The sequence below is a fragment of the Melospiza georgiana genome, chromosome 12 (genome assembly GCF_028018845.1).
Source record: "Melospiza georgiana isolate bMelGeo1 chromosome 12, bMelGeo1.pri, whole genome shotgun sequence".
Classification (NCBI taxonomy): Eukaryota; Metazoa; Chordata; class Aves; order Passeriformes; family Passerellidae; genus Melospiza; species Melospiza georgiana.
This window is the reverse complement of record NC_080441.1, coordinates 12,739,267-12,762,925: the sequence shown is the minus strand read 5'-3', so window position 1 is coordinate 12,762,925 and position 23,659 is coordinate 12,739,267. Positions and strand designations below refer to the sequence as shown.

General features: G+C 41.5%; 1 protein-coding gene across 2 annotated transcripts; it reads right to left on the bottom strand.

Annotated features, from left to right (window-relative positions):
- Positions 1 to 6,952: 6,952 nt before the first annotated feature.
- On the bottom strand, positions 6,953 to 15,913 carry IDS (iduronate 2-sulfatase). Of its 2 annotated transcripts, none has more exons than XM_058032696.1 (9): positions 15,799 to 15,913; positions 14,954 to 15,090; positions 13,388 to 13,565; positions 12,429 to 12,517; positions 11,081 to 11,281; positions 10,314 to 10,484; positions 9,638 to 9,764; positions 7,961 to 8,134; positions 6,953 to 7,575 (listed from the first exon to the last, which is right to left on the bottom strand). In XM_058032696.1, exons 1-9 carry the CDS (start codon positions 15,911 to 15,913, stop codon positions 7,073 to 7,075), a joined length of 1,695 nt encoding a protein of 564 aa, XP_057888679.1. In that variant the 3' UTR covers positions 6,953 to 7,072. The 2 variants fall into 2 exon arrangements, with proteins under 2 accessions (XP_057888679.1, XP_057888680.1); XM_058032697.1 differs by lacking the exon at positions 15,799 to 15,913 and adding an exon at positions 15,539 to 15,558.
- Between the last annotated feature and the right edge of the window lie 7,746 nt (positions 15,914 to 23,659).

Genomic DNA, 23,659 nt, shown 5'->3' with positions numbered 1-23,659 from the left:
ATTGTGTGTTTGCATTTCCTAGTTTTTAGCTTTAATGTCTTGTGACTCATTTAAACCCCTCAGGAAAAGTGAAGTACTATGGATCTGTAATCAAGGATACAGGAAATTTTGAGAAATCCAGACCTGGCTCTTCTTTTAAACTAAAAACTATGAGCAAGTTTGGAGGGAAATAGATGTGGGAGCCTTATGAAGCCTAACTAGCACAGAAATCCCATCCAGTGCTCCCAAAATCTTGCCACATTTACCGTACACATTCCTCAAAAGTGAACAACTGACCTGAAAACACAGAGCACCAAGAGAGTTTTTCCCAGCAGAAATGCAACCCTGCTGATCAACACTCAGTTCCCCACTCAGGCAGCTCTCCTCGCCCCCTGGCTCTTTGGTGACACTGGCACAGACTTGTGGCCCATCAGAGCATTTTAAACACAAACTCAGCCAACACATGTCAGTGTTTTACTGACTAGGAATGAACTGAAGTGCATGGCTCAATGCTTCACCGGGTCAGCCCTCACTGTATTTGATAAAGGTAAATGAAGGTTAGTGCTTATTTCTTTCACAAAGTCAATCTTAGAATCCTTAGACAAACCATCTCTTATTAAGGCAGTGAAATATTCAAATCTCATTTGTGTGGCTTTATATCAGAAAGAACACTGTTGCTTTAACTGAGCAAAATGGAACAAATACAGAAGATACTTGGGTGTTTCCACTAAGTATTTTCTTGGAAAAGAGCAATTGCAGGCAAGAGTAGCAGTTACAGAAACAAACAACCCTCAAAAGAAATTACAACTTGCAAATTTGTAAAATATGAAGATCCTTTTAAAGAAAAACTCATCACAGCTTCCCTGACCAGAATGATATACCTCAAAAATAAATAGCTTTAATCTCTGCTAATCTTATTTCAGCAAAGATAAAGCTAGTGACAAGAAAATTATTATTCTATCAAGTCCAATAAGTCAATCTATTTTTACCATATCTGATCTTGATTTTGTTTAGTAAAACAAGGTATCCAAGTTTTCCAGCAGAGCAGATAAAGGGAAAAGATGAGTATCCCACAGCTGCACATAATGAGGGCTCCTGAAGTAATGGATCACATCCTTCTTACTGTGAAATATTCAAGAGGGCTCAAGTAAAGAGAATCATTTCCTTCAGCACAAGATCAAACTCACTTTGAAACCAGGAAAATGTGGGAAGTATTAGGCTAGGCTGTAAGTTCAGTCAAGGACAGGTATTATACACTTCATACCTGCCAAGATTTGTCTTCTAGGAATTATGTCCTAATTCTATTACCAAGAAAATATTTCAGAAAAGGCTCTGTTCTTTAAAGCTGGAATAGCAGACTCAGAGATCAAAACAAACTTTTTCCAGACATGTGATTAATATTTGCCCTCTTATTAGGCAATTTGTTGGGAAAAAAAAAAAAAAAAAAAAAAAAGCCCTGTTTAAAAGTCACCACAGATCTCTTGCCAGGGGAAGGATTTTTTGGCTGCGCAGAGGCTGTGCAGCCTGGCTTTCCTGGAAGCAGAGAAGTGTCTGACAGCAGCAGGGGTGAGCTGTGAGGCACTGCAGGAGAGCTGGGTGGCAGTGAGATGGAATTGGAACAAAAAGCTGCTGCTTCACTCCTCAGAGAAGAATGAGAAACACACAATGCCTGAGCTGGAAGGGAGCACAGGGAACATCCAGCCCAGCTCCTGGCCCACTCTGCACAGAGCACTGCACACAGAAATGGCCTGAACCCCATTCCAGCTCTCAGCACTCTGCTAATGTGAGTAATTATTCATGAAGCCAGATTAGAATTGGCATTTTAATACCATAAGGAGATACATGAATTGGGATTTTCCACCACTTTCTTGCTGCCAAAACTTCAAAGTTTTCCCACAAGACAAAAATCACCAAAAAAATCTGGTTCAGAAACTTGAATTGACACTTGTGAACAGAGTGGCTTCATTTTGATGAAGATGAACACTCTCCTTCAGAGATCAAAATTTTTTGTTTTGACTTCATTATTCTTACAAAGTAATTACATTCTTATTTGTTATAATACCCTTTTAAATTATGTCAAAATTATGCAATATAATAAAAATTGAAATAAAATTGAAGCAAAGGTCCTTGATCTTATCAAAGCAAAATTTTCGATATAGCTGTCACCAAAGCAATATCTCTACATAAGACAGTTTGATTTAATCAAATCAACACTTCCCTGACAAAAAGAAAAAGGCTGCAGTCAGATAATATTCAGGCAGTTCTTATAATGTCTACAGAAGGTGCACAAGCAGGACTTTGTTGATGAGATGTGCAGCCACACTTGCAGCCCAACACTGCAGCATGACCACTGATGCCATTTGTCCCCACTTTACCCAGCAGCCTCAGCAGAATCCAACCCCAAGCCCTGCCAGACATGCAGTGCAGGGTGGCCATGGAGCACAAACCAGAGTGGGTTTGTAACCTGAGGTAACTGCTCCTCAGTCTCACAGCACACAGGGAATCTCCAGCACAAATAGCATACTAGAAATTATAGACTTCAATTCTACTGCGGCATTGGGAGCAAAAGAAAAGGGCAAGTGTTTTGAATGCATGGATAATGCCAGATTTGACATTGGGATAAAAGTCACAAGATACTAAAGCAGGTTTTCAAAAGTGCTTCAGAGATAAATTCAAACTTGGGCAAACACAACATTTACAAAGCTCATAGATTTTAAGCTTAAAACACAGGAGAAAATTAGAGCAGAAAGAGGAAGATCTGAGTTCCCCTAAGTGTCTGCAGAAACTAAAACCAGAGTTATAAATATTTCCCCTCCCAATCTTGTTCTCTTTAGATTTCTGTTCTGTTTCCTTGCTTGATCCTGATCTTCCAGGTCATCACTTACATCTGATTTCACTGTTCATTGCATCTTACTGTTCCTTTCTCTCCTACTTTTCTATTATCCTGCTCTCTGTCCAACTGCACCTACAGAAACACCTCAGACTTTGCCATTTCCTCCTGCTTAGTCAAAGCTCCATTATAGCTGGTGCCTTCCCACACTGCTGCATAGAAATGTTCTTCTGCTACTCAGCACTGAGACAAGTTTTACAGATAGAGGGCAAAAAACTCTTTTTGCTGCTCCATATGGCAGATCTTGACATTGGTAGTCTATCTTCTTTCATAAGCAGAGCTCCCACAGACTTTAAAAGGAGACCTGTACATTTAGGCAGAGAAAAATATTGGAGTCAAGATCCACCCATGCAGATCTGAAGATAATTTTCATTAGGTAGGAAGTCAAACACAGAGACATAAAAAGTTTTGACACAGAGTCAACTTGGTTGGGAGTTTCTGATGTGTAAAGCAAGAAGTTCTATAGCCTAGAAAACTGTAAAGTGCTGGAAAACCTAGTTACCAGGAGGGCAATTTCATTCTTTATGTAGCGTTTCACATTTGAATGCTAAGTAACCACTGGAGGGGGAAAAAAAAGAGAAAGAATTATACATTCAACAAAGGAACTCGGCTGCACCTACCAGGCACTTCCCAAGTATATGAAACATGAGCTGTGCACAGTGCCCTGCAAGTCTGGGTGCCAGCCATGACATTATGGTCCTTTTGCCACTGGTGATATTGCTGCCTATCACAGAAAATGCACCAGGAATTCAGAAACATCCCTGATACTGAACCATCACACCCACATCCCATCCTTCATGCTGTGGAACACTCGTTCCAGCAGGGGACTCCACTTGACCAAGGCAACACAGCAGCAAGTTACTAATACATAATTAACATGCAAAGGTGATTAATTAGGTAACATCTGACCAATAGCTAGGACTTTCAGCTGCCTTTGCCTGCCTCAGCACACAAACACATTTGCAACTCTCACATTAATCCAAAATGTTACCCCATTTCCCCCAGCAAGCACAGGCCAAAGGGGGGATTCCAATCTGTTGCACAGCACAGTGTGGAGCTACAGCATTTCCATCTACTCCAGTGTGCACAGCATGCCTGAAATTAGACCCAAATCTTTGCTTTGCAAACAGCATGCCATAAACATTCCTGTAGTGCTGCAAAGAATACCCAAACACAGCCGCCTCCATCTCTTTTTTAGATTCCCATTGCTTCTGCTTTGTACACAGTGTTTATTTCACTTTCCTTCAAAAAGTTTGATTTTAGGGTTCTGTGCATCTGTACACTTGAAAAAACATCATGAGTTATGACTGACTGATGTACAGCTGTTTAGGGACCAAAATCTTAATTCCATTGCCTAATCACTGCTGTACATTAGCTTATTAACAGAGCTGTGTTTATTGACTCTGCTTTGTGCCAAGTGCTTACAGAGGCTACTCTGCAGTCCCCAGTGGAGGCTCTCCATCCATGTACCACAGGTAACAATTCCTGCTGAGGCAGCATCCTGCTGTTCTTCCAGCTGTTCTGGTGCCATCCTGAGAAATAGGGTCAACACTGGCATCTCATTTATTTCCTGATGCTTGGCTTGCAACCTCTTCCCTCTAGAGACAGCGCTGCTCACAAGAGCACTTTACTTTTATTGCTCCTGTTAAGCTCTTTTGTTCTTCAGTGGAGGTTGCTCAGCCCAGCAAGACCCACAGCTCAGGTTCTCCAGCAGCAGCAGCAGCAGTGTTTTGGTTTGCTTGAAAAAATGGTCATTCTCTGTTTGTCGCTGCTGCATTTTCCCCTTGCTCACCCAGTTCCATAACAAAACTAGCATGGCACTTACCAGGGCAGAGGTTTTTTACTGCTGTGCCTCTTTCCTCCCCAGAAACACCCTGCCCCACCTCAGCAGCAGGCAGAAGGGCCCAGCTCTGCAGGTGCTCTGTAGAACCCTGCTCAGGGACTTCTGCAATTCCTCAGGAACGTCCTTGCCCTGAGCTTGCAGATACATCTTGATTCACTGGCTGTCAGAGACAATTCTGTGTCATGTCTCCCCAAAAGATTACTGGATTTTGATTAAGAAAGGTCAAGGGCAGCTTTTCCCTTTCAATATAAAGAGAATGACTTGAGGAAAAAAATACTCACCACCTAGCACCAGGACTTTTATCTCCACTTGAAAAATTAAATTGCCTGAAGTGATGGAAGGCTTAGGGCAGGGTATGCACAGAAATATTTCCATGCAAATAAAATCCTAAATAATTTATCTACACTCTATAATTTTACATCCCCCAAAAACTGTAGGTTTTTGGTTTTTTTTGCAGATGTATTAGTAGGAGAACAAAACACAAAGCTCACGTAGCCAAGTCTCAGATAATACCCATTTGCCAGAACAATTTTAAATGCACATTGTATTACTGACCCAGCATACCAGAGATTTAGATTAATCCTTAACGCTTCAATACATTCCCCAAAATAACTTCCCCAATATTTGATTTTCCTTTGAAGGAAAGTGTGTCAGAGATATAATTAGCTCTAGCTGCAGACTCCAAATCTGTGCCTGGCACTGCTCTCAGTAAAACACACCTTCAGCAGTGTGAAATTGGTATAGCTACATTGAATCTGCTACATGCAACTGAAGTGCTTCACACCAGCTGAGGATATAAGTATATATGGATAAATGAGGGAAAAATACATTTTTACCTGGAATAATAGTGCTGCAGAACACACAGGATCTCGGGCTGAGTAAAACAAATGATGAGTTCATAAGAAATACATTCTTGTAATTGAGTTTAAGACACTAAATAACCACTGTCTCCTAACAGAGAATCAGAGGCATGGTGGGTATCCCTACATTAATTAGGAATAAGACTGTCACATGGATTTTAATGAAATAAAGTTATATCTATGCCTTTTCCAGGATATTAAAGTCAATTTATCTGAGGAAGACAAGTAATGGCTCGCTTTTTGTAGGAATTGGAGCAGTTCATTAGGGAAGGTAGCAGGAGTTAACACCATCTGAACAAGCTCTTATTTTTTATGTTACAAATTCTAAGACTCTCGAATACCAAGACAGAACTGCAGAAATCCAGCAGGCTGACAGAAAACAACACAAATTACTGCCCTCACACTGAAGCACCATGTACCTTGTGGCTGTGAGCACAAAGTACAGACAGCACTTACATAAAATACTCAGCAAAACCGCTTTTCTCAGATACAAGCTCCCAAACATATTTACCTTAAAGCATTTGGCCATCTGGACATTATCTACAGCATAGCTCAGGAAAACTAATGCTCTGCATCCTATGTTGCTAAATGCCACACTAAAAATTTAAATGGGAGGCTTTTAGTTCTCCTAGTCCAAAACAGAGAATGCCAAACCCATTAGCACCTAGGAAGGCAAACATCCAGGTCTGTCACTGGATGTGACAACCTCAAGTCCACTGAGCAGTTCTGCAATGAGCCAGCTCCAAAAGCTGAAGGTTTCCATCTCCTCTCACCTGTGGAGACTCATTAGACCAGTCCTGAGGAAAATCCACAGAAGAGCATGTTGGTGTTACCTTAACCCCCAGTATTATTTCGTGTTTCAGTGATGAAAGCACTCTTTCACACACATTAACTTATTAAAAATTCAGATTCTTCTGCTGTATCATAAGAAGTATGAATTCCATATTAAAGTTTTATTTAAAATAATTAAGTTTTGGATAGAACACATGAAGTTTCTCTTTGGGCAATAGTAAGAGGTAAGGCTAATGAGAGCAAACACCTCAGCCCTTCCCACTACCAACTGTCTGCTCGACTACTCCAGCCCCAAAGCTCCTGGGTAAAGGGGACAGGACTTGTGTCATGACTCACATTCTCCACACAGCCACTCAAACATGTAAGATTCTGGTTTTCCACTTTTCACACTAACAGCTTCAGCACAGATAATGAAATTTAATTCTTCACTTGCTACAGAAGACCACTGAGGTGTTTCACAGTATGTGCCTGATGCTCTGTGTGGCCTTTTCAGAAGTGTCACAAGCTTGTGTTTGAAAACAGCTACAGAAGTCCCCTCTGACTCCTTCAGTGCAGTAAGGGCTGCAACAAGACAAAGGCAATAGCTTGTTTTGATACAAGCAGGATTTTTATTCAATCCAAATGTTTTCTGTACAACAGAAAGATTCTATACAAAAGAAGGAAGCATTAATTCAGTTGCAAGAACAGGCACAAAGAAGTTTCTGAACCCTAGTGCTTTAGCAAGTCAATAATTTTTTTGAACAACCAACCATGTGAAGTATTGTTATAGACATTATAATCCTGGTTTGGGTCATTGTCCATCATGTACAACTCTCCTGCATGGACATTCCTGAAGTCAGCACTGAAGTTGCTGGGGTCATACTGAACCCACAGGGTGTACCTGTAGTCAATGGCACGCATGGAATAGCCCATGATCCTGATGTCCATCAGCCTTGGCTTGTCAGAGTTCCACTGGGGAGCGTCTGCAGGCCGGGGGTACTGGCTGAGAGCAACAGGCTCTTCACTGGAACACCTCTCAGAGCCATCACACCCTTCCTTGCCTCGCTCCACCTCTCCTTCAGAGATGTTCAAATAGTGGGCAATGCTTCTCCCCTCAGTGCACAGCACAACACCAACTGACATCTTTGGGCATGCAGGAGGGACCTGCAGGCCAGCAAGCTCTGCAAGTGTTGGAAACAGAGACACCAGCTCCACCACTTTTTTACTTTGCCCTAGAAGAAATAATACCAAAATATAAGTTATGGAACAGGGTAGTTGGACAACAACCTTTTCTAATAATTCAGCTGGTATTATATTCAAAGTTTTATTATTTTCTATAATTCAGTTGGTATTTTATTCAAAGTGTTCTGTACAGGATTTTTGGGGGTACCAAAATCAAGGCAATTAAGGAGTGGCAGTTAGCTGTGAAGATGCCAGTCCATGCACTTATGATGTAATTTTAACAAGAAAACTTGTGCATTTATGTTTCTCCATTAGCCTTAGAGATAATCATATCCATTAGTTTGAAAAAGTGCTCTTCAGAAAGACAAAGCAAATTCTCAAGGTGTCTGGAGACACATAACCACTGCAAACAAAAAATAAGCACTGGAAATTTACCTTGAGGTGATGAGCCTCCAGTATGGCTAAAAGGGTCAAGGTAGGGGAAGACTCTTGCTCCTTGACTGACAGGGGAAGTTGTCATTCTTGGGACATAAAACATCAGTGGCACTCGGGTAGCAACATCAAAATTGCTGTACTTTGCCCATTCACCATGTTCTCCCAGGGACCACCCTAGGTGACAAAGAACACAATTCAAAGAATACATTGGTTTTTAATCTAGTAGTGATTTCTGCTTCATTGTATATTGACTCTGACTGCTGAGGCCACAAGTATGTTATAAAGGTCATATTAGAAGGTAAATAATCTGTATTTAGATGTAACAAGGCTTTTCTCTAATATGAAAACTATTTCAACAGCCACTTAAATCTTGCAACTTGATACTCTTTCATAAAAGAAACAATTACACCTTTCCTTATTTCTAGATTCTCAAGATTAGAAACAGGAAATCAGCATTAAAACAGCAGAAAAGAGGAATTGGGGTGTGTCACAGTGCCTGGAGGAGTCTCCAGATCAATTCCACAAAGCATTCATTTAAGGTTTGGGCAGCTGCCAGCTCTCCAATGCTCCTGTTAACACTGTAGCTGAACATCCCTTGGAGCCAAGGCTGCTCTCTATGCCAGACTGCCATATCAGGATGCTACCCCTGAGGAAGCAATAGAGACAAAACTTTTCAGCTCTCCTCTTCCTCTTGAAAGAGATGCCAACATGACTTCCTTCCAGGCAGATACACTGCCAACTTCACTTTGTGGGAAGACAAAGGAACTCTGTGACAGCTATATTAACACAGGTTTTTTCTTGATCACTTTGCCTGCCATGGTCCTGGAAATACCAACTGCTTACAGTTATCCAAAGCAAGGAAAAGAAAAAATTCAGTTTACAAACAAGTTAGAAGGAACATCTAGAGTCACTTTAGTACCAAAAGTATTAATCCTATTGCTCTGCAACTTGTAAGAGCTTTTTATACACACATGCTCACAGAAGTCAACCCAATTTAACTATATATGTGACTTTAAATTGATGTAGTTAATTCACATCCTAACTTGTTTAAATCAGCTAAGCCATCCCACAATCAAATGGATCATGACAGGGTTATTTTAATGAATGTTAGAGTATTGAAACAAGCATTAAATGCTTGAGACATTTGTCCCACAGCTCAAATTAATTTTTTTGCCACGAGGCTCCAGAGTGTGCAGGATCTCAGTTATGAGAGGGAACCATATCCCTATCAGTTTAGATGCTCTGCAAGCAGCAATGACAAGTGAAAGAAAACACACTTGAGCAGTTAATGAGAAAGCCTGTCACCCACTGTACCAGATGGCTTTCTACAAATGCTAAGGGGGGAGGAGTGGTGGCTATACTCCTAGAGCACAGTTCCCAGCAAGAGTCACTCCTTGGGCAGGGGGTGGGAATACAGCAAGCTCAGCCCTGTGTCCTGGCAGGCAGCCTCATCCCTCACCAGCAAATCCTCAACCTGATTAAAAGTGCCTGTGGGGACAGAACTGTGCAGCCACAGAAGCCAGAGCCAGTCCCCTCAATCTGGCTCAGACAAGCCAGAGGGACAAGGTGTGACAGCTCTGCTTGGCACTACAGAAACACACACTGGATTAATAAGCCAGCAATGAGCAGCACAATGAAGTTCTTAACAATAACCTCAAGAAAGATGTAAATGCTTACCATGATCAGCAGTAAAAACTACTATAGTGTTATTTGAGAGCCCTGCATCATCCAAAGCACTCAGAAGCAGGCCAACTTGCACATCCAGGTAGGAAACTGCTGCATAGTAACTCTGACGGATCCGCCGCTGCAAGTCAAGAAAACAGGAGAGGTAAAAAAATTCTTCCTCAGACACATACAGCACATCAGGGGGTGCCTGTGGAAAAGAACTAAAGGACTCTACTTGAATTTTAATTGACTGTAGCCCAATTTATGTCCCAGAAAAGATAAACTGGGAGGGGGCAGCTAGAAAATTCCACCTCCCAGAAGTGCTTTCAACCAAAACACTGCAAACCAACCCATTCTGCATCTCTTGGTCTAGCCAGTGCACCTGATTTTGGCATAAGCACTGGAGAGTAAAGGAAAATCTTCCAAAAGAACATACACTGTGAACAGACTCAGATAATGAACACAAACACAGCACTGGTAGCTGCTACATACATTCCCTCACATGCAACCTGCAGTGACAGTGAGTGTTTGCCTACAGAGCCAGAGGTGACAGTATACAAGGCAGGGAATTCATAGCTGCAAATGGGCAGGTGCTGAATAACTGGGAGCACCCAAGAGCAGCTGATTCCTCCCTTGCATTGAACAAGTAAAGGCAGTTTGACTTCAGAGCACTGTATTGGCAGCTTACCTGGAAATCATCTGGAAGTGGTCCATAAGGGAAACTAACATTTAATGCTTCCACATCATCCCTCTGCCTGATATCCATCCAGGGGTTGTATGCCACTGAAGGCAGCTTCTTGGGCACCCAGGGATCTGGGGCCAACGTGATATTTTCCAAGGGGTACAACTTGAGAAATTCCTTTACAAGACAAAACACATAGAAAGACTGTCCTCACCTCCAACATATACTGTGAATTTTGTGTTTAAACAGGAACCACTTTCCCTTTCAGGACCCTTTACATTACAGTTTACAAGGCTTCACTCCCCTTCTGCCAGAGTGTGAAACACAGCAATACTAGACATACCCCAACCAATTCCTGAAATACTGAGTTAGTAAATACCTAAACCCAGCTTCCTGTATCTCAAAACAACACTGCAATAAAAGATCCAACACCAGTTTGAAATCAATAGTTTTGCCACCAAGTCAAACAGAGAATGAAATACAAGATCTTGTAAGGCCTCATTATGTCACACTCCATCAAGCTGAAGCCCCTCTCCATGCAATAGCAGTCACCACCATGGTGGCAGAAGCCTGGCTTTTGGCTGAGGAGTCACAATTCATTCCCATTAACTGTTCTAAAATACATCACAGGTGACTCCTGAAGTTACGCTAAATCAAGGCAGGTTTCCAACTTGCTTTCAGGAAACAGCGATAAAGCATTTGTGGGAACAGATTTTAAAAACAAAAGCAACATTTGTCTAAGTTCCCTTTCCTGCAGGTTCCAGTCTTCTCACCTGTGGGTACCTCAGTGGGATGTGTGGCTTGTGGTAACCAACAGCCAGGAAGAACTTTTGCCTGGTGGTTTTCATGACATTCAGTAAGTGTATGGCCTCCTCAGTGCTCTGAATATCAGGGAGAGTCCCTCCAGGCATTTCTGTCACATTCACTGGACACACCAAGTTTGCATGAAGTTTTCCATCTTTTCCCCTGCAAGTCTTCATAAAAGAAAAAAAAAATAGTTCAGTAACTTCTGGTAAATACAAAGACAAAATCCTCTGTTCTGCAACTTCACAACCAATTTGTTTCTATCAACAAAAGAATGCAACTTCCATGCCTATGAAAATGCAGAAATACTCTCTAAAGCTGAGTAGAAGATTAAATGTAGTCACAAGGGGCAAAAGCCCACAGCTTCCATGATGAACAGAATCTCTGATCTCATGGAGATGCAGCAGCATTTGGTTCTCCTACATTTACACACATTTTAGTTCCTTCTGATCCCAAGAGTTCAGAGAAAGCTGCCTGGAAGCTACTGACTCAGTTTCTGAGCAAATGGCAGCAGTGGCTGATGTGTAATCAGTGAAGAGAGATAAATCAGACTAACCAATGGCCAGGGAAAGGTGGTCTCAGCAGGGTGTTTGGGAGGGTTGCTAAATGACCCTACCTACTTCTCTTTATGTCATGGATGCAAATGCTGCTGTTGTTAAAATCAGTATTTTTTCCAGCAGTAACCCCAAGACCAAAGCACTGCCAAGGCTGTACCCCCACGACTGCAGCTCCTGCTGGGCAGTGTGCAGACTCCAGCACACAATGCTAATGCAATGTTTGCATAAATATACACCAGATCTCTTGTGTCAGACTTAAGAGTAACAAACATTCTAGAAAACTGGATCAGATTATAAAGTTTCAGGTTATTTAAACATTATTTTACTTATGGCCTCTTCTCACTTAGTCCTGAGCTCTTTATCACATTAACTTTACCAAGACTACTGATAATGTTTTGTCACTGACTAAAGCAAAGCCAGATCAGTTGCAGGTGCAAGTTGACAACCACATTTTCAGATAAAGGAATTCATGAACTAGACACAAATAAGAACCATTCTTGCTTATATCTCAATAGCTGAAGTTTTTAAATACCAATTTAGAAATAGTTAAAACATCTGCAGGATGGGCACATTGCTTGACAAAACACACATTTGATAATCCAAGCCTTCTTTTGGAAAGCACAGAAACAAACCATTGAAGTGGTTACTCGTTTTCCTGCCCAAGGGTGCAGCCCAGAGGGCACAGCCTGTCCTTGATACAAAGAACTTGGTTCTATCTTGAACACCCTTCTCTGTTAAGAGTGCCACAAATCACACTTACCTTATCATTCTCATGCTTTTCAGCTGAAGGATGAAAGGGTGGAATAGACCAACTGTAGGGATAGTCATCACTGTAATTGGATGAAACCCCTGGAACAGATAAAGAAATTAAAAATGCTCTAACAGTTCACTGAACCAGGAAGAGCTCAGACACAGTTTAACTTATCTTCAATTGTTTTTTTTTAATATGTTAAATGAAGAAATGTTTCAAATGAATCTTTGATAACTGAGGAGAAGATAACCAAGAAATAAAAGTAAAAAAGATATTTCTCCCCAAAATACACCTTGCACTATTGTGGGAGAGTCAAGCCTGTTGAAGAACCTTACTTCAGGGAACACCAACAAAAAAAAACACAAAAATCAAAATCCAAACCAAAACAAAACACAATAAATGATAAAACACCCAGGATTAATAACAGTCTTCATGCACATCCTTGATTAGCTTTACTATAAACTGAAACACATACTTAAACTATCTACACAAGTTTATTTCTAGGATAAGGAACTGTCAAAAAGAGGATCAGTATTACAAGATTTTTCAGCTCAGTAGTGTTATTGCTTTTTAACTAGTGAACTAATTTCCTACTGAACTTGAAGCATTAGTCATACATTCTATATGTCCTAATCCAGACTCACAGCCTATTAGGAAACATGAAGCATGTACAGGCAGAACTAAGCCAACAAGTAATTTCATTTTCAGCAGATACCTAACCTCCAGATGTATTTTTAGAATGTTAGATATTTATTCCCACAATTCTCAGAGAAGATGTGAAAACATCCATTAGATAAAAGTCATCTAATGCATTCATCTCTGATGCCTTAAGACTTAATGACAACCACTGTAAAATCTGGCTTAGGTTCTCAACCTAGACGAGAATCACACATCCGTACTCATGTAAGTTTGTGAGACTATACACATCAAGCATTTCTATGTTAAGCAAATGACAATTCAAACCATACCAGGATGAAAAACTTTCCCCACAGACAAGGTCACGTAGCCATTTTCCTTGAAATACTGGGGCATGGTGGAATAGTTTCCTGCATGGACTCTCCAGTAGGAGTAGAAGTCGTAGAGCCGGGTGGTGTCAGGCCTGCGGCCAGTGAGGAATGACACTCTGCTGGGAGCACACAGGGCTTGCTGGGAGAAAGGCAGCCAAGGAGAGACATTTGGAACAAAAACCAAAACACATGCATGAACTGACTCAGGCATAGTGATGCCTTAAGTTTTAGCTTTCATATTTTCCACATTCTGTACTGCATTAGTATGTAACTCTGAACTTTATGTGTGTTAGCAAGTTGTCTTCACAGTTCAGTCAGACAAAACAATCCTTTTCCAGCCTGAGAACCAAGGCCACCATTGCAGCTCCAGGCCTAAAAAGTATGAACAACATTGAATTGAGGAGAGTAATCTGGGAGGATGGGACTTCATAGCCTAAAGCTGTAATTAGACAATTAACCCCAGTATGTAAATGGACCAAAACTTATAAACTGTGAAAACTCATGCCCCATCATTCACCTTGAGTGTAGCCTCACCTGGGCTCTTGTACTGCCCAAGGTGGATCCTTTGAATGCCTTTTAATAAATTCCTACTTTATTCCTTCAACACTGCCTAGCCTCTGTTCCATGGGAGCCTCTCAAGGCATCAATAGATGTGTAACAACCATCTGAAAACTCGGGAATCACAGCGTATGAGTTTCACATCACCTCAGGCTAGAATGAACAGCATCCTTATTAAGCATATCAATTCCAAACTGCAAACTTTTAAAAATGCAAGTCAAGTTCCATAAAGGCAGTGCTTTTGAAATCTGGTTGCTCACATCACACAGAATTAAGCAGCAGTGGCAGGTGGACTGTGCTGATAAAAGCCAAAAGGCTTGTTGATCTGGACTGCTTTAAGAATAAGGAAAGGATAAACACAGGAGGTCTGGGTTATGCTCCAAAGGTCTAGTCAATTCTGCTTCAGACTGACAAAACCCAAGAGTTACTGCCTTGGGCTGGAATTAGACCCAAAGTTCTAATTTCTCAGCAGAGAGGAACTTGGGAATGTAGACATCCTATACAGAGTATTCAAGGAAGAGCAATTAGTGATGTTTTCAGTTCTCTATTTTAGAGTGATGCTTACCACACAAACTGCTCCTTTACAATAGTCTATAGAAGTGATTCCCTCAAAAGATTTAAAAAATTAAAAATTAAAACATAATCTTTTGTAAGCAGAAAAATAGAATTTTAATTTAGTAAAATGACATTTTTAAGCAGCACTTGGCCGCAAACAGTGAAAACACTTGAGTGGCAATCTACTCCTCCAAGGGCTACACAAATACCATAATTTAAATGCCCTGTTTTCATTTTTCTCACCTTAGTAAAGATAGGTTCACACACTGCAGTTCAGCCCAATAATTTATTTTCTGCTGAAAGTACTTCAATTTAATAAATACTTGCTTTTTCCAGTGGCCTGCCTAACACCTACTGTGATAAAACCAGTAATTATTTTGCATAGAGAAAACATGTTTAAGTCATTTATCTCACCTGGGCATACGCATTGCTGAACACCATACTTTGGGAGGCAAGTTGATCAATGTTGGGAGATTTCACAAGCTTATCTCCATAACAGCCCAACACAGGACGCAGATCATCCACAATTATAAACAAGACATTCATGCCATCTATGAAGAAACAGAATTAGAAATAAATTAACCTGAGCGGTTACTTTATGCTGATTTATCAGTTTTTAACCCTTAAACACATTTGAGGACGAAAGTATAATTAAAGAACATGAGCAAGAATTCATTTGTAATGGAATGTAAAAAACGGGATTAATTCTACAAAGACAGAAATTCTTATTTGGCCTAGACAGAAATATAGTGGTTTTTGTTCCCTCTCAATTTCCTTGTTTACACCTGTTTGTTCTCCAGGTGCTGCAGACAGCAAGTCCTTGCAGCTGGCTAAAGCAGGGTGGTGCAAAATAAAGAGGTATTTTATAGGTATAACCACTACCGAATTCTACGGCCTGCAAGCTTTGAGAAGGGTGTTAAACCACAGTAAACAACACTGCAGTCCTGTATAATTTTGCTCCCAAGAGATAAAAATATTTTTCTTCAACTGATGACAGACGTCTTTTTAGGACGCCCTCTCAAGACGGCGGACTGTACTGGGGGCTCGACGGGCGCAGGACCCGCTCGAAGCCGCAACCTCCCCGGGGACACAGCGAGACTGTGGGGACACACCGAGACCCAGGGACACATCGAGCCTCCGGGGACGCACCGGGCCCCCCGGGACACACTGAGCCCTGGGGACACACCGAACCCCTCGGCCCCGAGCTCCCGCCGGCCGCTCCCGCTCCCCCCGGCCCAGCCGCCGCCGCCAGAACGAACCCCCGGGCCCGCGCCCAGCTCCGGGCCCCGCCGCCGCCGGGCCGGCCGTGAAGGCATCCCGGGGCAGCCGCAGCAGGCACAGGAACAGGCCCAGGCAGAGCCGCGCCGCCGCCATGGCCCAGCGAGGCGGCGGGGCCGGGCGGAGGCGGCCCGGGGGCGGTGTCTGGAGCCATCGCCGGAGCCCGAACCAGGGCGGGAGCGGCGCTTCCCCTTCCCCGCACGGGGGCGCCGCGGCCCCGCGTTGTGGAGCTGGGCCCGGCCCGGCCGGAGCGGTGCGGGGCTCGGCCCGGCCCGCAGCGGGATCCAGCCCGCGCTGTGCGGGGCTGCTCAGGGCGCAGCGTTGCTCCTGCGGTTCCTGCCGACTCTCTTCTCCCGTGGAAAGGGAATGTCAGTGGCATTCTCAACCTTATTTCTTTCTGGTGGAAATAACATCGCGGAATGCGGAAATCACGGTTTAGTAATGAGAGAAGGTGTCTGAGTACTTCATTGCTCTTTGGGAATCGGTTAACACTCGGTTTGGTCTCTGTTCATTTGTGTGGGTGCGCACTCTGCAGAGCCAGGGAGTCGCCAATGTGTGAAAAGTTACATGAACTAAACAGCTCCCCGTGACACTTAATGGTTCATTAAGAACTAGTTTTATTAAAAGCTCAGCAATTTTTCATGGTTTATGTCTTTAATTGCAGTGGAAAGAACAGATTTATTGCCAGTATCCCTGTATATAATAAACTCGCTGTTAACTACACAAAACACTCCCCAGTCGGTAACTGAAAGGTTATCAAAGATGCATAATAAAGCAGCTGACAGGAAGATTAAAAGAATCAAAAGACTGTAACTGTGTTGTCTTACACATTTGACACACAGGTAAACTGATGACAAGTGTACCAATATTGAAAATAGTCAACATGAACTCACTTGGATGTGGGAACCACTATGATAATGAAACATCTGGGTTTGTGCATTTTTCTATTTTAGCAAGCGATAGGTGCACCTTTGAATACAAATGAAAGTTTACTAGTGAATTGTAATGGTAAATATCATTGTCTTTGGCACCAGACTACTAAAAAAGCCCAAAAACAACTTGAGAAAAAAGCCCCGTTTACAGAAAACTAATGCATCTCTAATGGGAATCTAGAATTTGATTCTTTCAGTATCTCAGGACTGCATTGGTTGCTCTTTCTTATAAAAAGTAAAAGTTCTGAGACATAAATGCTCTCTTTTGTTGCTTTTTTGTCACAAAGAATGGGATCAAAAATAATCTGCTTTTCTGCTCTAAAGATTCATACCTGAGGCCTCAAATATGCTGTGTGTGCACTCACTGTGAGTTTGGCAGGAATGATGGCTCCAGTGGTCTGTCTCAATGCTATTGTTCAGTGAGATGTGTGACTCAGAAGTGCAGTACATTGTGTACTACACAGTGTGTGCATACATATTCAAGCACGTGTACTTCCTCTAAACTATTACAGTGAAGTTTATTTTGGTGTGGATCTTACACTTCCTTCCTGCACACGCTGGAAAAGCTTGAATCAAATGAAGAGCACTGTTACTACAAGTTCAGCTACTACTGAGCACATGACATGCAATCAGCTCATGAATATTATTCAGTATATTTGATGTTTGCATATTTTGGAATTAATGTTGTGTATAAGCAGTATATCTCACAGGTATCAGCAACTCTCCTAACATAGATCAGCTGCTGGAAATTTATTGAACATTGCATCCCCAAGTGACACTTCTCTTCATTTGGAGAATTTTTATGCAAAAAGCTAAAGAATTATTTCACTATTGCACATGCATTTGATTACCATAATGCTTGCCTCTTTCAAATGCAAATACACTAAGTGCTACTTGATATGAATTTCCTGGTTTACCTAACATGAATATATAGCAATCTTATTAAGTTCAGTCCAATAGAAGAACAAATTACAGAGGAAAAGTCTTTTTCAAACAGCACACAAGTTCTGGTGCTAAAAAGCAAGTTGGGCTGCTGCCAGTGAATAATTGCAGACACTGAAATCACAGACCTTGGCCAAACTGGTCTCACAGCTCAGCTGCCCCCTCCACCCCGGATGTATGGGCCTTTGAGCAGCCTGTTGTTCAGCTCCTGGACTAAACCACTGCTGGATTCAGTGTGATGAGCTGGGAGTGTCACAGGAAGGGTTAAACCCAAACCTTGGCTGAAGTGGCAATACCCCGTGCAGCACTGCTCCTCAGTCACTCTGCTGGAGTCCCAGGGTCAATGTCAGCCTTCTCCACCTACCACCACCACTGAGGATCAAATCCATTTTTAGCTTACCAATATGCCAAAGCACATACCAAAATTTTGGGGGTCTACCACAGTGCTTGCACAAGTGTTAATTATGTTGGTGAGGCCACCAACATAACAGCTAAATATCTTAAAATCTGCTATTTTCCATGAAACACATTAGGCCATGGTAGAAATTCAGCACGGCAATATTTTTAGTGGGAAAAATCCTATTCATAGGACTCTGTAAGAAATGGCTGTACTATCAGACCCACAGCAGATCTTATAAAGTATCATTTCCATGCCTGGTACACTCTCCAATAAAGTTTCCTCTGGCAAGGAAGTGTGTTTTGAGACTCTGTGCACATGATCAGACAATGTATAATAGCCCTGGTGTTGAGCTCTGCCTGGTAAGGACATCTTGACTGTTCACATGTCAAACCTGCCCTTGTATGTGTTCCCCAGTGATTTCACCAGCAGTGGCATTTGGCACAAAAGCAAGTCTAAGGAATTTTTATGCATCACTCAGTAATTCTAAGAAACCAGGTTTTCACAAATGGTGAAATGTGGTCAATTTACTCAAACACCAAAAGAGCAAAGCAGTTTTCAGTGAATCAATATAAGTAATCACAAAGTGATTATCATTTAATTCTCATGCATTATAGAAAGTGACTAATCATTACAGGAAGCTTCTGGTTGGCAAATTTATTTATCCCTAAATTGATTCTTATCAAAAAAGCACTGTTTTCCTTTTCATTTTATGGACCGACAAAATTAATTTCTGTACAAGCTGCCATGAAGGAAATGAGAGAGAGATCTGTTAAAAGTATTAACACCTGCATTAATATCTGTATCCTCCTCTGGCACATACTGGGATGAAGTGAAATACTAATAGCAAACATGAACTCCTGAGAAATAATGTTGATATATCCCTAAACAGCATTTTTATCTTTGAAGAATTCCATAGCTGTACTTTCAGAATCAAACCAATCATACTTTTTAAGCCAACTGTGAACATGAGCACTCAAGGGTAAGGTACAAACATTGTATGAGAGGCATCTGCATAGACTTTTTGTTTGTTAACATTTATATGATGAGATGCTATCATTGTACTCCATCCTTGCAGCCTGAATTGCAAAGCTATGCACTAGAAAATACATTGGAGACTTTAATTATTAACATTCCTGATCCAAAAATACTCATTAGAAGCCTTCATTTCGTATACAGTCATTTCTCTACAGCTGAAGTGAGTCATGCAGATCCCTTCACCTGCAGTTTGCTCCCTCCCTCCCCAGGCCCAGGTCAGTGATCTCACACCAGGAGTTTTCCCAAGGACATCAGAGCTGTTTCTAAAATACTATTTAGGCTTCTGAGTGCTGGACAGCAGCAAAGGCAGATGCTGCTATCACCACCAGAAGCAGTGGATTAAAGGCACACCTCAGTGCTGGTTTCTCACATTTCCTGTTTGGGCCTATAAACATGGCAAATTAGACAGTGGCAGCTCCAGCTCTGATGTGCGGGCCAGAGAGCAGCTGGGTGGATGGAGGAACTGGAGTTCTTCCTGACCCTCCCACTCCCATTTCAGGAAATGTGCCTACAACTACTGCTCAAAGAAATCACACTGTCCCAAGTGCTTAGTGAGGGCAGGCAGCACAGTGCAGAAATAATTTCCATGCACATAAGCCTTGACACAGAGAATTTCTCAATTTACATGGTGAGTACAATAATAAGATAAGGCACCCAAACAGTAAAGCCTGTGTAAACAAGATGTCATGTAAGTCTACTGAATTCTTTAATATGGATAGCTGGCAAGGGTTGGTGTATTATTTAAACATCTAAAAATCCTGTTTTGTTTGTTATTCAGGATTAATAGTTTCTGCAGATGTAGAGGGTATTTTGAATGGCATCCTCTGCATAATAACAACATTGCAATTGTTTAAAACCCCAAAATAACCTGTCCCCCATTTATTTTTAATGGTGAAATCTATTCCTTCTTTTTCCTGTACACCCTCTCTTCCCCTTTCTACAGCTGCCTTAGAGGGGAAGTGAATAAGCTCATCAGTATTCAGGTATTGCTAACAGGGAGGTCACCTTCTCTTAAGCAACTCTCAATTTCAAACTTTAAAACCTTGCAATTAGTAATTTGACAAGGACACCAAAGTACATGACTACTTTGCTCTGACTCAGGCAATGTTTTCTGAGTGTAATTCCACTTACAAAGCATGAGAGGAGGGATTCCTGTGAAGGGGCAAATTCTGCCTCTCATATGTGCAAACTGTGGGATGCAAAGCAAATGTCATGCAGGTGGAAGCACAGGGGATGATAAACAGAGATCTGTTCCTAAGCAGAGCAAGATAGAAAAAAAATTGCTCAAGGTTATGATAAAACCTTTTAGAAATTAGCAAGGACTTGTTAATGAGGATTCTTTTAATGACACGTTGTATTATGCTTGACTAGAACAAGAGTGGTAAGAACAACAGACATAGAACTAACTACTGTAGTAGTGTGGAACAGTGTCTTTTTGGTAAGATCAAATTCTTCCTTTCTCTACTATCTTCTTTCTTCACAGTTCACCTTAGTGAACAGAGCTGTGAGGCAAAAGATTCAGAAGTACAAAAACATTTTTCTCACAACTGCTTTAGACATTTCCTGCACTGCTCTGAGTTTACTGTGTACACAGTAGGACACTGGTTCTGTTACTACATTAGTATGTTCCAAACACTGATTTGTAAGATACAAAGTGATCTACACCTACTCATGAGTAACACTGCTTCCTGTGCTGAAAATGGCCAACACCTCCCAGAGCATCCCATCAACAGGCCAGGGATGACCCCAGTGCACAGCCAGCCCCAGGGGAGGCTGTGTTCTCCCGGTTCTTGAGAAGCACCACAGGAATGCTCCCAAATCAATATGTAACATACCAAGATATAATCCATAGTGAATTCAGGAATTGGTGCCACTCTGTACAACTACAGGATGGAATAGCTTGTGTCTGGTTAGTAAAATAATTATTCTACATTTTATTCTAAGTGCAAAAGCAGGAAAAAGAGATTATTTCTGTCTAACCTGCATCCTTTATCTCCTACCATAATAAGTGTAGTACTGAATCTAAAAGGCCCCATGCTGAGCTCACTCTGTTCAGCATGACACTTCAGCAAAGTAACCTATCTGTTCTGATACCATCATTTTCCCAGTCAGTGACACTCAAAGGTGTTTTGCAGGAGCTGTTTGATGAACAGCTCAAACATCCTTTCCAAACACTCTTTTCCCTATAATTTGTCAATAGTATTCTGCAGTTCAGAAGGTTCAGGTAAAACCCACAAAGGGACAAATGTGTTCTAGAATGTGTTAGTTCAAGTGAATAATATCTCTGATCACTTTTTATGCAAAGGACTTGCATAGGTACCATGAGATGGTACATAGTGGCAATAAGCTTTGGAAAACAGATTTGCAGAGAGGAGGTAGCCATAGTGATGGCAGGGAGCAGCAGGGTATGAAAACTGCAAATATCCACAAGAAATGAAAAAAAAAAAAAAAAAACTAGAGGAGTAAAATAAAGACAAAGCACCTGCATGTCTTAAAATGTCAAGCGAAATATAAATTATAACTTTACAAGCATTAGGAACCAAAAATAAGTATGGACCTTGCTGTCACCTTCCATGAAGGTGATAATCTTATGAACCTTCTTTTAAAAATAAATACATAGAAACCACTTTTCACATGCTCAGCAGAAACTCCAGCCTCAGCTGAGCAAAATATTCTGCAGCTCCCAGCAATTGCAAGAGAGGCACAGAACCAAGCTGCTAAGAAGTGAATAGTGATCTGGTTATCCTCTCTGGGGCAGTGCTCCCATCTGCCTTTGGAGGGAGTGGGAGGCAACTGGAGCTAAGCTATCGCGCTATTTGAATGGAGCACAGAAGTGTTCATCTCTCCACTAAGAGTATTTCATCCCTTTGATAAAAGGATGGAATTACAGAACAGAGAGAAATGGGAGACAAACAGATTTTGTCCCACTTATTTTGTCAATCTAGAACTTGATTTTCCAAACTTCCTGCTGTTACATAATCCTGTAATACAGGTTTGAATGAGCACAGGTACTCATCACTGCTGCAGGTGTGGGTGAAGTAGCTCCCAGGATCTCCATCACAGACACCCTGTGGGTAAGAAATGCAAAGGGGAAAAAAGGACCAGTGAAGCCTGGCTTGTACTCACATAGACACAAGGTAAAATTCAGTCGCCTTAGGGAAGCTCATTCTTTCTTCTCCTCAAATTCCTTGACTCCTTCACAGAACAATTTTCACCTTCAGCAGCAAAACCATACCCAAGATGATGCTTCACTAGACAACTCCACCTTACTGCAGGAATATTTGGGGAAAGCAGCATGGGATCTTGTTGCTGAAAGCTGCTTTGCACAGCTTGGCTGTGTGAGAATACTTATACTTTAAAATACTTATTTTTTTAGGTTGTTTTTATTTTTCCTCGAAAGATATACACATATTCACTACAGTCCAAGTTAAAAACCAAAGAGCTGGTAGACTTGTAAAGCTGAAAGCCCAGGGAAGATTAATCACCTCATGCTGTCCTCTTACTGAAGTCATCCTTTGTGAGAGGAGGTAATCCAACACTCCTCTTTGGACCACTGAGCTGAAGCTTTCTGATTTTCACTTATGTTTAAATTGGATAGCTCCTAGATGATTCCAAAATTCCAAAATGTCATCTTGCTAGACCTCAGACCTGAAGCAAAGGTAAAAAAAAAAAAAAAAAAAAAAAAAAAAAAAAAAAAAAAAAAAGCTAATTCCCTTTGGTGCTGTTCACTTTCATTTCCTGTCTCCCATCCAATTTTGTTAACAATTCATCTCTTACTTCATGGCTGAAACATCAGAGACTTAGGTGAGCTGTATTATTTTAGGATATCTTTGTGTGTCTTTTCAATGTGGTGAGATGTAAATAAGTCATTGTCACAGAATAAAATGCAGCAAGTAGCTGGTTAAGTGTTTTATCTCTGTAAGAGCCACATAAATATGCCACAATAATATTGATATTTAACCCAATGCTGCCTTTCCCTGAATGCATTGCAAAAGGAGCTATGATATATCCAATTTCTGATAAGATGAAGCCTCATTTATCCTTGTCTAGCATCTCTGGCTGAAGTTTGTGTTGCACAGTGTTAGTACATGAGGATGCCAGTGTTGTAACTCACATGCAACCCTGCTGCAAATGATTACAGTGCTGTGAGGCACCCTGAGTGGAACTCACCTCTTGTGTCCAGCATCCAAAACCTCTTATTTAATTTGAAGGTATTTAGGCATTTATCTCATTCTATCTCACTTGACTTCTGAGAGAAGCCCAGATGAGTCAGGGACAGAAATTGCATTTGAAGTGTGTGTTATCCAGGCACACAGATGCTTGAGATTCTTGGAACACCTGATCTGTGTCAGCACTCAAGTTCTTAATCTGATTAATGCTGTAGGTAAAATTTCCAGGTGCCTTTACTCAAAAAAAAAGGAGCCATGTAAATAGTTAGAAGCTTCCTGTTCATCTGGAACAAGTAGCTCAATTGGGCTGAAAGTAAACAACTGCAAATAAGTCTTGTTTTGTGCTGGATGGGTTTAAGAATAG

What these genes read in the sequence shown, in the direction of transcription:
- IDS (XM_058032696.1), bottom strand. Translation starts at nt 15,913, where the DNA reads ATGGCGGCGGCGCGGCTCTGCCTGGGCCTGTTCCTGTGCCTGCTGCGG. An exon ending in TCCCACTGAGGTACCCACAG is followed by an intron (nt 10,485 to 11,080) that starts GTGAGAAGACTG and finishes TGTCTTGTAAAG; the next exon opens with GAATTTCTCAAGTTGTACCC. An exon ending in AGTTTTTACTGCTGATCATG is followed by an intron (nt 8,135 to 9,637) that starts GTAAGCATTTAC and finishes TTTGTCACCTAG; the next exon opens with GGTGGTCCCTGGGAGAACAT.